Genomic DNA, 14269 nt, shown 5'->3' on the forward strand with positions numbered 1-14269 from the left:
CTCAGGAAAAGGAGATCCCTGCTGTGTTTCCTATGTGTCAGGAAAGCCATAAGCATTGAGAGCTGCAGCCAAAGAACACACTCCACAGAACAAGGTCTTGGCATACACCCTCACCCTTTCCACCCTCTCTGGCCCTGACGGTGGCCCCTTGTCCTTTCTGCAGTACCAGATCACAAGTCTGCATGGCAAGTTCCCACATGCACTTTCCAAACAAGCCTAGGGAGCTAAGGGTCACGGCGGGCTCACTCTACTCTTCTAATATAGGAATGGGGACCACATCTTCAACTTTATTCTCCTGTTACTAAACTGTTCCTTAGGATCAAGAAAGACAGTTATAGCCTTTTGGAAAATACATTTACTTATCCAAATATAGAGGATGTCATTCAGTGAACTAAAGCTGAAATGTATTGCTAGAAGGGCCAATGTTATTTCCAAAATCTCCTCTAACATTCCTCCAGTGGAGTAGCAAGTCAGTGGAAGAGTTTGTTCAGCAAATCACACTATTTAGATTGAATTTCAAAATGATTGCCATCCAGATTTTGTGCTTTGGTGAGCTGTGTGCTGTGCCTGGGTACTGGAGAGAAAGCCAAACCATCTCTCCTAGAATTTCTTACCATTTAAGGTGGCAGAACTTTCTCGGGCTATTTTTAAGAGTAGGTAGATTTCCAACAAAGCAAATATAATTCAACTCTGCCAAGAGATAAGCAAATGACTTGAGCGACCTTCTGTGGACTTTGCAGGCCCTGGGTTTTGAGTCTTCTCTTTGGGGCCTATTTTTTCAGCTGGGGAATGAAGAAGGCTAGCTTAAACAGGAGAATTATATTCGGGTTGGGGAAAATTTGAGTTCCTTTTTGTCTTTCAATCCAAACTTGTTTCAGGCTCACCAGTGAGATCTATAAAAAGAAAGCCTAGCTATTTCTGTGCTTTGTAAGCACTCTTTCAGTTGAGAAAATAATAAAATTAAAACAATTGGTGGTTGTTCATTAGTATTGAAAATATGAATGCTTGACATTTCCATGAAAGGGTAAGAAGAACATAAGTCAGTTGATATTTAAATTGTTTAAAATTTCCAAGTATTTCTGCCAAGGGAAAAAAAAAAACCAACCAGAACTCTGTCTGGCCTTGTAGGTATAGACAAGCAAATTGTTCACTGAGTTACTTGGGATAGGGAGGGTACCATGCATAGTGACCACAATGAACAAGGCCATTCAGAATGCACATTTGCAGAAATGTTTAGTGTGTATTCTTTTTGGATTTATAACATGTAATACTTTAGCTTGAGCAGACTCCCTTGCATTTGCAAATATTAGCAGCTCAAGAATTAACAAACTTATTTTCATAAAAATAATGGTGATACCAAAAGAAATACCAGGAAAGAATTATAGGCTATGTATTCCATTGGCTTAACATATTTAGTATTACATGGTACGGAAACAAATTCTCAACACTCCCTCCTCAGGAACAAAGTAGATAATTCCATCCCCACATAAAAATAAAGAAACTAAGCCGGTGAGAGAAAACTATTCATCCAAATATACACATGATATTTTTCAGATCAGCACAACAAACTCTCATTTTATTCCAAGTCTCAATAATAGAAGCCCAAATAACTAGCCCTCCTCCACCCATCTTTAGGAACTTCTAAATCGCTGGCAACTACTAAGAACAATATATTGTTCAAATAGTGTAGAGAAAGGATTTTACTCTATAATTTGGTTGATTTTCTCATGTTTTCATATAATATGAACTCTTTAATAAATGCTAATATTAAGCATAATTATGTGGTTGGTTAATAATTAAACCTGTTATAATAGTTTCAGTTCTTAGATTAATATTCATTGATGACCTCTTGTAAATATGTAGTTCAGGAAAGAATATGTAACCTACTTGAATAAGTTAAATAAATACATTATAAGTAAATAATGAAGTAATAAATAAGTACCATTGAGAACTTACTTTGAAAGAATGTAGGTCATTATCTTTCTAAAAACTTTCCCTAAAAAGATTTTCCAATGTTCTTTTCAACCTTTTCCTTGCCTTCACTTTGTTACCTTTTTTGGGCTTCTGCTTTCTAGTAATTTGCAAGATTTGGACAGCAAATAAATTGTGTCTTTCATGCTAAATCTGATGCATTCCGACAAGTCTTGGTCAGCTGGGGAAACAAGGCCACAGTCAGTCAGTGCTGTCCATCACGGGTGTGGATGTGGAGAGTGGGAACACTCATGCTGCACACGTGCAGGACTGTCCTGATGTGACCCTGGCCTCGGTGACTATTCACCCTTCCATAGCTTTTTCCTGCCGTCCCTTTTGGTGCTCACCCAGGGTTTAGTGGTTGTTTTCCATTCTTAGTCCAGAAATAACAGCAATGTTGGAACCAAGAAACAGATCTGGTAAGAAAGGAACAGAGTGATTATTTTAGCAATGCATCTGGAATTCCAGAAAGTTAGAATATGACGGAGGAGCATACAGGTCTTCAGAATTAGCAGGAAGGAAAAACTCACAGCTGGAACAGATTTTACCTTCTAAACTTTTTTTAAACCTTTCCTGCTCCCACTGCAGCAACAAAGAACAGAATGAGCTTAGAACAGGTTTTGCAGAGTGTAGGCCTCATAGCGAAAGAGAAGCACATGAAATACTTGTTTAAAAGGCAGATTCAACCCTAAAACTAATGATTCCAGTTTCTCTTAAGCCTCCCCACCCAAGGCAACATTTGAATTTTTTACTGTCTTCCTGTGTGAATCAGGTTCATGTCACAGTTTGAGAAGTATTGGTCCCAAAAGTGGTTCTCAGCCCTGACTACATGTTAGAATCACCTGAGTCTCCTCCCAGTGATACTCAATCTGGGCTTAAACACCGGTGACAGAAGCTCACAGCTCCCACAGCAGCCATTCCAGCTTTGGATAGCCTGACTCTTAGCTAGCTATTGCTTGCATTGGTTCAGAAATCTGCCTTCTTGCAACTTTCACCCATTTGGGCTGGTTCTACTCCTAATGGTGAGTGATGCCTCTTGCACATACATGCAGCTTCCTGCTTTGTCTCTTCGCCCACAAGTCCTTAAGACTGAAAACCTTTGATGACATGGTTTCAGTTAGGACTCTCTTGCTGCAGAAAAAAATGAATCCTGAGGAGCTTTGACATTGAGGCACCCCTTAGTCAGGAAAGCCAAAAATGTCAGACAGATTTAAACTTCAATGTCACTTTGAAAGGTTAGGAGTTATATATCATGAGGCACAAAAAAAAATTTTTTTAATCCCAGTAATGCCACACAAAAATGAGAATCCAAAAGGAGAAAAAAGATATACTGCATAAAGATGTTTGTTACATTATTATTTATGAAAAGTGAAAAATTGAAAGCAATCTAAATATAAAAAATAGTGGAATATTTAAGTAATAGTGTATTCCAGGGGCAGCTTGATACTGAAAAGCACTCTGCAGTCAGATAGAGCTGGGTTTGAATGTCAGTTCAGCCTTGACCGTGTGACTTTGGGAAAGGCGCTTACCTCCTCCGGTTCTTCACTTGTACGATGAAGATATAAGACCTACTTAGCAAGGTAGTAACATTTAGAAATGATGTTTAGAAAGTGCCTGGCATATAGTAGGTTCAGTAGATGACAGATAATATTTAGGATTATGTTAAAATGGTACATTCACCCACTAGAAAACTTTGAAACTAACTATTAAGTTATTAATTATGAAGTCTGTTTTGCAATTGGGAAAATACTTTAATTACATGTTGGGTAAAAATGGATTCATATATATACACATTTAATGTAATTTTATTAAAATATACAAGGAAAATAAAAATGATCAACTGTGGTATGATGGGGTGGGATTATGAATAATATATTTCTCTATAAATAGAAAAATATACATCTTCTAAATGAAAAAAGTCAATCAACGTTTCTTAATAAAAAAGAGAGAGATGCATGATAGAAATATAATTAGTTTAAAAAGTCCTAAAGAATGAGCCATTTTATATTTGTTTAAAGAGAATATCATCTTATATTGATTTAAAGAAAAGACTCTGAGTCTTATCTTGTGGGAGAGCTTCATGTCACCATTTTGAAACTCAGAGACACTCAAGTTGCCTTTACAACCAAAAGATGGCAGCACACTACCACCCCCTGGTGGCAGCATAGGTGAGGTGTAGGATCCATAGCTTGGAAGTAAAATACTGTCAATTTATACGCAGGCTCCGAAAGCAAAGGCATAAGTAGGCAAAGCTCTAAAAAATTCAGCTTCAGCTTGAGGCCCAGACAACTAACCTAGATTAAATTCCATGTGGCATGTACTTACTACACTAACCTTAGTTTACACTATTGCACATAAAATTTTATAAAAATAAACCCAGGTGTGCGTGCATCTTTAGCTCCACGTTCCCAGATCTACTGGCTAGTGGGATTTGCTGATTTGATGGACCCAGTGGAAGCTGTTGCAGTAATCCAGGCAGCCACTAGTTCATTGAAAATAATATAAAGAAGAAAAGGCCCAGAGCCTGCCTGGAAGGAGCCGGAGTCTAGGGGGCAGGTCGTGCTCCCAAGCAGTTATAAAGTGATGAGATAACTGCCTTAATGGGTGTGTGTGCACAGTGTTATGGGAGGATGGGGAGGAACCCTAAATGGGTCTGCAGGAGTCACTGAAACCATCATAAAGAATGGACACCAGGTGGCCTGGCAAACAAGCATGGCGAGCACATTCTGAGTAGAGAAAATAGAAAGTTATTACTGCAGAAATAGCTTACTCTTTTGTTCTTTGTCAACCTTAGTTTTTTGTTTGTTTGTTTTTTGCAGCTTAATGGAAGAAAAAAGTCTCATAATAAAGGAATTAGAGAAGATACCTAAGCCAGGAGTAAGTCTTAGATGGTCTAGTTTGTTAAATACAGCTGGATTCAAACATCCCTTTTGATAAATATTAATGTTTATCACAACCATACCCTGAAACATTTGAAAGAGCCTTACTTATGGATAATGCTGAAAGGAATATCTTACATGGCTTCTGGAGTAAATCTAAGTGGTGCCTATTACATGATTTTGCTATTTGGCATCTAATTTTAGACTGTGTTTAGTTACACAATATCTGCTTTGTTTCCAGAAGAAAAAAGGATTCTGTGGTTGGCACTTAAAAACATTATTTTTAATGGATGGACCTCAGACTCTTCTGGGAAGGAAGAACAAGATTGTGAAGGACCCAGGAGCTGTAACAATAATGGAATGAAGTGAATGTTAGTGTGGCTCGTTGCTCTCAGTTTCATAGCTTCACAGACTCGGAGTGTTTGGCACAGCAGACAAAATTCATCTGCTATCTTTATTACAGTTGATATAGGCCTTTTCCTTGCATTTTTACAATTTGCTTTTCAAATAAAACAATGTTAATAATAAAAAATACATTATTTTTGCTATGGCTATTATTTTCACAGCTTCCTGAACATCTCAAACTTATTACAAGAAGTTTTTATAAAGAAGATGTATCACTTATTTATTCCTGCATAACAAACTGCCCCAAAACTTGGTGGCTTAAAACAACAACTGTTTCTTATTTTTCACAGTCCTGAATTATCCTGGTCTGAACTGGCTCAGTTCGGGCTGGGTGGTCTAGGATGGCTTCATTCGTATGTCAACCAGTTGGCAGGCTAGTTGGTCTAAGGTCACATGTCACTAGTTAGTCACATGATGGTAGAAGGGTTTCTAGCCTCAAGAAAGAGACAGACAGCCTCAAGAGAGGGCAAACCCCAACACACAACCACTTGTCAAGCTTCTGCTTAAATCATTTTTGGACTATTTCATTAGTCAAAGCAATCACACGGCCAAGTCTAGAATCAAAGGATAGAAAATAGGCCCTACCTCTTAATGGGAAGGATGACAAAGACATACAGGAATAGGAGGAATTTATGTCCATTTTTTGTGACCTATCATACAAAGTAAATAGAAAGATCATCACACTTTGCATTGCCTCCACCTTCTGAATGGTTATCTTTCAAAAGAATGTTGTTAGTGTTTAAATTCCAAGGCACAAAAACCTATTTAGCATAGAGTAAAATACTATTTTATATATAGAGATATGTATATATGAATATATCATATATATGTATATAAACAATTGTATATATATCATATATATATGTATATATAATGTACTATTATATAAGTACACCTAACCACCATTCACAACACAGATTTTATGGGAAAAAGCATTTTGAATTTTAGTTCCAGGAACTAAAATTTTACCTTCTCCCAGCAGCAGTAGAGGAGGGAGATGTGCAGAAAGCCCAGAGCAGTTTAAATGAATCTCTCCACTCAGTCATTGGTAATGTGTAGACTTTCTAAGTGTGAGAAGGTTTCTCTTCATAAGTCAAATACTCCCCAAATAATCAGTCATGGGAAACAAAGATGTGTTATGAGTCTGGGGTAGAGGGCATTTGGGAGAATGTGCACGAGTTTTCAATAAGAAAGTAGAGGATTAAGGAGTGCAAAGGGTTGGGAATTCCAAATATGAACTCCCTAATCTTTAATTCTCATCTGTGACTCAGGTTAACCATAAGCCAGATATTCAAAGATTATTTGCATCTGATTTTGTCAAATCACAAAGCTACTAGAAAATAGGCTGGAAATTTCCACTAATGCTTTTTGGTATGAAATAAAAATTAACTCAAAAAAAAAAAAAAAAGGAAGCATTTAGAATACAGGAGGACAGAAAAGAGCATTAGTAAAAAAATGAATTGGAATCAAATGTAAAATATTTAATACATGCAGTACAATTGTCATACCTTTATTGAAGATGTCAGAAATAATAAATTGTATTTAACTTTGTAAGAAATTATTCATGAAGCTCAAAACAAATGTAATCAAAATGGTGAGTAAAATTATTTTTAATTCGAATTTTAGGTAGACAGGTGTTTGCTCAAACTCTATACAACCTGATAATTTTCATGACTTTTAAAGGAAATGGAGAAGAAGATGAGAACATTGAGAGAAAGCACTGAAGAATTACGGAAGGAAATAATGCAAAAGAAATTAGAAATCAAAAATTTACGGGAAGATTTGGCATCTAAGCAAAAGCAATTAGTAAAGGAGCAGAAGGAACTAGAAGATCTGTTGGACTATCAGGTCAACCTAAAGGTGTGCTACTTACAGTTCATAAATATCTCAACATTGTGCCTGTGTGAACGTAAAAATGCACGGGCTTCAAGATTGCCTGCTGAGGTTTGACAAAGAGGGGTTTCATCACACAGATGGAAATGTTCAGCATGGTGATTGATCCAACCAAATGCAACCTGAGCTCTGGGAATTCACAAAAGACTTTAGAGTGTTTGGTAGAATCACTCGGATTTGGTAGAATCACCGGCGGAAGCTCTCTCTAGGCCTCACCAAGCATTTTTCAGTATTAGAAACAAGTGTCACAAACAGAAGCACCGTCTTGAAGAGCAACCAAATGTCCTAACCTCTTCTGTATATTTTTAGAACTTTATCCTTGTCTGTTTGATTCCACTCCACTTCCATCTCACCATGAAAGGGATGAAGGGCTTATATTTATGTTTTAGGAGATAATTAAAATTCATTTTATTTTGAAAAATGTATAATAACTCTCAAAACAATTTAAATAACCAAGAGTTATTTTAAAAAACAACAACATCTGAGACTCCTTGGCTTAGAGGACAATTATGATACCCTTTGACCTCTTTTTCCTTAAGAGTCTTAGAGCACTCAGCCAAGATGTACCCAGCTGCTGCCTGGAACATAGGAACTAAGCAGAGGTGGATTTACGAGGAACCTGATGATGTGAAAGCTTCAGGCCCCTCACTTGCATGAATCTCTTCCAAGGCCCTGTACCTAATTTAGCATTTGTAATTTTTTACTCTTCTCCTTAAAGAGAGCCCTCCAAATTGTATAAGTTTCAGCTTCACGAAACTTGGATCTGCCCCAGAACTGAGCAAGATCCCAGGGAGAAATGCACCACACTGCAGTTATGTGTTCAAACTCCGCACATGTGTGTTACCCCGGGCCCCAAAGTCCAGTGTGATCCTCAGGCAGAAAGGGGCTCTTCCATAACCCCTGCCATATACATAATACTCTTGACGCTAAGACTGAACCTTCCATGAATCCACAGAGCATAGCAGAGAGTGGTGGTAGACAAAGGCATGTGACTTTGGGAAAATTATTTAACTTCTCTTAGCATGAATCTCAGGCAGGGTTCCCTAGAAGCAGAGATTAAGACCGCTATTCATTGAGGGAGAGCTCCAAGGAGAAGCTGATAGAGGATTGAGGGAAGCAGCATAGAGCTGGGGAAGAAGCTGGGCCAAAATATGGTTTCTGGAGAACTCTAGTCTCAAGCTGATCCCATGGGGAACTCTAGACCATGAATTACACCATAGAGGTAGTTCCACCCAGAGGCAGGAGGGATGGCTGTTATATCACCACATCCATTAGTCATTGGTCACAGCCTGCTCCCTGCTTCCCTCCACGCCCCCATTCCCTGACAAGACAGCTTTGCTCAGCCAGTGGCAATCCTGGAGAGGGGAACTGCATGAGCTGTTAGCAGCCAACCCTGCAACGTCTGAGGTATGGGTGCTCCTCCATAAAGGGAATCTGGGCAGAGCACCATCAGGATTTGTTACACTCAGTTACCTCCTCTTTAAAATGGTAACAACCATAACTATCTTGCAAGGTCATTATGAGTAATTAAAAGGAATAATTAAAGCACCCTGCACAGTACAGGACAGATAGCAAGAATTCCACACATTGTAATTCTTTTCTCTGTCCTATTTAATTTGCTTGTCTTAACTGCTTCTGGTCCAAGACTACATAATTTAACATGGTTCCGTTTCTTTACTAGGATGAAGTGGTCCACCACCAAGCCATTCCTGTACAAATTGGAAAAGAGATAGAAAAAACAACACGCAAAAAAGTGTATGGTTTAGTATTTTCATTTTTAATCCCCCCAGCCCACTCTCCCCCAAATTATGTGTGCATGCTAAAACAAGAATATTGATCACTGAGCACATTAAATTACTATTATAATTTTAGAAATATCTACATCTGGTTCTGTCTAGATTGTGTATATCAAGTTCATTCAAAGAAAGTAGTGCAGCATATTACTATCATTCATAGCACTTATTCATGTCTGAATTTGGGGACACTATTCTCTTTCCAATTTATAAATCATATCTTTATGGAGAACTCCACTTGACTTTAACAGAGCTGTGCAAGGGATAAATTATTTGAACTGTGTAGAATTTCATGGTCTAGAAGTTTGTCAGCCAGCCAGAAGCCTAAAGTCCAAATGATAGTCACTCTTCACTTCGCCGACTATTCACACGTGTAACACCCCCAAACATTCAGAGTAAATTTGGAGGCAGAAATCACTGAGGAAATTCTCAAAGTTCAGAAGAACAAAAAGATAATGATAAGTGAAGATACAAACATTCTGGAGAAATAACATGATTGCTCTGGTGACTAATCTTAAAAGAAGATGGAAAAAAGAAACAGGCATTAGGAAGGGTTCTAAAAGCCGAGCCCACCAGCACTAAAGTTGAGAAATTCAGGTTAGTTCAGGAAGGCTGGTCAGGATGAGGGTAGAATCCCAAGACATGGTAGCACTGGGGATCTGGGGAGAAAGTGGGGAGGCTGGAGAAATCCCTGCCCTCAGTGGCACTCAGTGGCGATACCCACCTGTGCTCTTCACCCTACTTCTGAGACCACTGAATTTGTGACTAGCTCTTCTGTTGTTTGGTCAGGGAGTAAAAATAGGTAAAGACAGCATGGGCTCAAAATAAGGCAAACGTCTGTATATGTGTGTGTGTGTACATACATATGTATGTATGTATCTGTATATAAACACATATGTATGTATGTACGTATATATCCCCTACAGAGAAATGGAAAAGAAAAAACTTGTCTTGGACTATGAGCTCAAAGAGCTAAATGACTCCCTAAAGAAAATTGAAACCAAAATTAATGCTATAATGGAAGAGAAGGAAGATGTAATAAAGGAAGTTGAAGGCAAACGAGCCTTACTTGAAATCAAAGAACGAGAGTATAACCAATTGGTCAAGCTATTGGAATTAACCAGAGAGAATGAAGCAACTTCACTAACTGAAAGGTTAGTTATATTTATGTGTGTCTTGTCATCTAAATTTTTCTTCGATTTTGATTTGAAGATTCAAAACATAATCTCAAATAGATTTATGTGGATTCAATAAACATTTTATAGAACTTTAAATTGATTTTTACTGTTAATAAAAATATATTATTAAATAAAGCATTTTGGGGTATTTTTTCCATCCTTTACTCATCGTTTTCCTCAATTTCCTATAACCAAATCTGAAGCACACATTATGTTGTGTTTTTGTAAGTTTCTGAAATGTGCCTCTGGGAAATTATATCACTGGAGTGTGCTGTAATTGAGGGACTTTTCCTAGAAATAAATGGTATTTCTGAGATAATCATGACTTTTTCCTGATGGGAGCAATTTTGTGGTGTGTTTCCCCAGGAGAGTGTTAATTCCTATTTTTAAGTAAAATTTCAGGGAAATGGATTCTCTGTCTCCACCAATCTGCTATTCCATTTGGGTTTTTTATAAGACCCTGACTAAATGATACCAACTTGCAAACAAAGTTGCTTTTGGCATTATTTAAAATTTGGTTCTAACAAGAGGATAATTCTCTATGTATATGCTGAGCATGCTCTCTTAAAAAACATGAAGGGCAGTTGATGACAAATCAGTTTTATTTTCTCTCTTTCCCTGGAACAGAGGGATCTTGGATCTCAATTTACGAAACTGTCTCATTGACAAGCAGAACTACCATGATGAACTTTCTCGTAAGCAAAGAGAGAAAGAACGAGATTTTCGAAATTTAAAAAAGATGGAGCTACTCCTGAAAGTGTCCTGGGATGCACTCACTCAGACTCAAGCACTGCATCAAAGGCTTCTTTTGGAGGTGGGCGTTGTACACCACTATCTGATTTTTAAGCTCAGTGCTGTCTTTTTGAAGTAAAAATATTTTAAGAAGTTGTTTTTGCTATCAATAGAGAAAGAAGAAGATAGAAAAAGATCAGAGAAAGGGTAATTTTGAAATGCATCAAACCCTATTATAGAGGCTATGTCCTATAATTTTTTCAATCTCTCTTTGCTAGCTCAAGATTAGAGAAATGTCTTGTTTGGATCAGGCATCAGCCTAGCCAGGGGAAGCAGTTAGGCATCCGGTCCTGGAAGAGCTAAAGGATTTACTACCGGGTGGGACCAAGTGGACCACTATCTTTACCAGTTGAAAGAGTCAGATCCAGAATGGTGTCATTGTAGGTTATAACTGTCAGGGACTAGATCAAATCATGTAAATACAGATGGCCAGTCGGCCTGCACCTCTGACTAGCCAAGGCCCATCGGAACCCAATGTCAGGCTATTTGGCTAATTCTGTGCAGTATCAGAGATATACTCCAGTCAGAGAATGCTCATGACAGCTATTACCTTCTTACTACCCCTGTGCTCCCAAGTGAGAGTTTTTGCTCCTGGTGCCTCTGACTCCTCTCTCAGGTGGCACTCCCTGTGCTAATCAACCAAGCATTGCTGAAAGGCGGAGGATCCTTGAGAGGGCTGCCTCCTCATTCTGGAGACTTGGCCAGTGCTTCCTTTGGTGAAAAAGAGATCAATCTCTGAGATGAAGCAGCTGGGTATATAGAAACCATACCCATTCTCTTCAAGATTGTCATGATCCATGATCTCATGAAGGTTCGTGACCTCAGAAATTTAAACAGGAGTTTCCAACTGTGGTAGACACTTCTGATCCTAACCTATGCCTAATTCTCCTCTCCTTCTGGGCATATGGAAAGTTTATACTTTCTTGCACCCTTTGCAGTTGAGCAGGGTCATATGACTAGTTCTGGCCAATGAACAGTGGGCAGAAGTGACACATGTCACTTCCAGCCTGGAGCATCTAATTGCTGGTATGAGACCCTCTAGTTCTTTTCCCCCTCCTGTGGCAATTGTGGAAGTACATGATGATATGGAAGTGCTGTAAAATGGAAGCAGCCAAGAGGGCTAAGCCAACAGTGGTCTTGGAGGATCACCTTAACTGGCCACAAGCTTTGTCAGAGCAAGAAATAAGATTTCATGGTTTTGAGCCATGATAGTTGGGGTTGTTTATTTCTGTAGCATAATGTAGCCTATCCTGACTGAAAGGTCAACCTTTAGCAAGGTATGAAAATGATTGGTTAGGGTTATGAGTGTTACCAATGAATAGGTCTTGGTCTTGTTGTCAGATGGCACTCATGACATTTTTCTATCTCACTGGGGTGAAATGTGCCTTTTACACTGTTTCAAAACAAATAGAACAGTTATTTATGTTTCTCACATACTTCTAACATTTTTGTTACAGTTCCAGCAAGTAGATTGATTCTTTTACCACTGTGAAATCTCTTTAACCCTAGAAATGCTTTTTGTCTTAAAAGTTTACTTTGTCTAATATTAGTACAACATCAGTTACGCTAGCTTTTTTTGGTTAGATTTTGCGTGATATTTCCTTTGCCATCCATTTACTTTCATTCTTTCTGTGTCCTTATTTAGGTGTGTCTTTCATATGTGGCATGTACTTTTTAATATCTGGCCTGAAAATTTCTGCCTTTTAATTTTCGTGTTTAGTCCAAGAATAGTTAATGTAATTATGGATGCTCTTGGACTTATATACACCATATTACTATTGCTTTCTCTTTGTCTCATCAGTTTTATGTTCCATTTTCTCTCTTATCTTTCTTTCTTTTGGATTAATCAAAAAGGTGAATTGGGGCTGGCCCTGTGGCTTGGTGGTTAAGTGCGCGCGCTGCAATGCTGGTGGCCCGGGTTCGGATCCCGGGTGCGCATTGAGGCACCACTTCTCCGTCCATCCTGAGGCCGAGTCCCACATACAGCAACTAGAAGGATGTTCAGCTATGACATACAACTATCTACTGGGGCTTTGGGGGGAAAAATTAAAATAAATAAAATCTTTAAAAAAAAAAAAAAAAAAGGTGAATTGTTCTATTTCTATTTTCTAATATTCTATTTTCCCCATTTTTGATATGTGTTAATTTTACATTCTCTTTCCATTCTTTGGGTGGTTACCCTAAAGATTACAACATTCATCTTTGGCTTATTAGAGTCCAGTATAAATTATACTTTTCTACTTCCTGGACAATGTTAGAACCTTTGAAAACGTTAACACTATTTACCTTTGCAACTCTTATACCTTCAAACATATTTTTTAATCTAACTTTTCAAGTTATTCTTGTTGCAAGCATTGGCTTACTGAAAGCTGTTCCATCTTAGCCCAAAGCCTAGCACATTAGGTTGTTAAATTGGAACTTCGGGTAAACACAGACCCTGTGGCCACTCCACCTCAATCATAGTGAGATTTACAGTGACTAGCAGGTATAATATTTGTTCCAAGTATTAGTGGAAACCTAGATATGATGAGTAGGATGCTCTTAAAACCAGAAAGAGTTGCTTGTATTGATAAAAAAAATCCCTGTTTATTGACCAAATAACCATAAATAATATTTCTTTAAACAATAATAGGATAAAAATTATCATTGCCTTTAATAACCTATTTTGGTGATTGCATTAGTAAGTAAAGTTAGTCTGTTAAATATATTTCTAATGCTGAATCAACAAAACTTTCCCCTTAAAAGTGAAGAGCAAGGTAACCTAAATAGAAGCAGTAAGATAATTTGTCACTAAGAGAAATATCTCTTGGTGATCTCAAAAACAGTTATACATTGATAAAAGTCACAAGACTGGTTCTAAAAGATGACACACACTAAACAGAATTGTTTGTCTCTACCAGAAAATCTGAGTTAAATAAAATAGAAGGGACACAAAACATAATATAAAACGTAATTCTGTTATTTCTACTTCCAGTTAAAACACAAAATATTGCAATAGACGATAGTTCCTGCCATAATAGCCAGAAAAAAATGGATAAACTAAAAATCATGCATTTTTTAAAGACATATGAGAGTTGTGGGAAGTAAATTCCACCAGGGCGTAAGCACTTCTTAGGTGAACAGAGACAGGCAGCCTTTTTCCTCCCTGGGACATTTGCCAAGTCCAGGCATGGGCAGGTAGAAGATAGCCCTGCCATAGGGAGAGAGTTTGCTGCAGTCTGGAAAAACCAGCAGAGCTTTCAATGACAGTGTGCGTTAGCATGACAAATTGGAATGTGGAGGATTTCTTAATCGAAGATGTCATCCTCTCGTGTAACAATATTACACATTACAATACCCCTCTGCATTTAATCATGGC

At 37.9% G+C, this 14269-nt stretch overlaps 1 protein-coding gene across 1 annotated transcript in view; it reads left to right on the plus strand.

The window, feature by feature from the left end:
- CCDC146 (coiled-coil domain containing 146) overlaps nucleotides 1-14269 on the plus strand; it is a 108894-nt gene that overhangs the window by 65222 nt on the left and 29403 nt on the right. The window contains exons 5-9 of the mRNA XM_087442813.1: nucleotides 4791-4848; nucleotides 6939-7115; nucleotides 8830-8903; nucleotides 9868-10095; nucleotides 10747-10933. Of these exons, the coding sequence (XP_087298939.1) occupies nucleotides 4791-4848; nucleotides 6939-7115; nucleotides 8830-8903; nucleotides 9868-10095; nucleotides 10747-10933 (724 nt within the window). The remainder of the gene's footprint in view (nucleotides 1-4790; nucleotides 4849-6938; nucleotides 7116-8829; nucleotides 8904-9867; nucleotides 10096-10746; nucleotides 10934-14269) is intronic.

The sequence above is a fragment of the Ceratotherium simum genome, chromosome 1 (assembly GCF_057802395.1).
Source record: "Ceratotherium simum simum isolate JZ-2026a chromosome 1, ASM5780239v1, whole genome shotgun sequence".
Taxonomy (NCBI): Eukaryota; Metazoa; Chordata; class Mammalia; order Perissodactyla; family Rhinocerotidae; genus Ceratotherium; species Ceratotherium simum.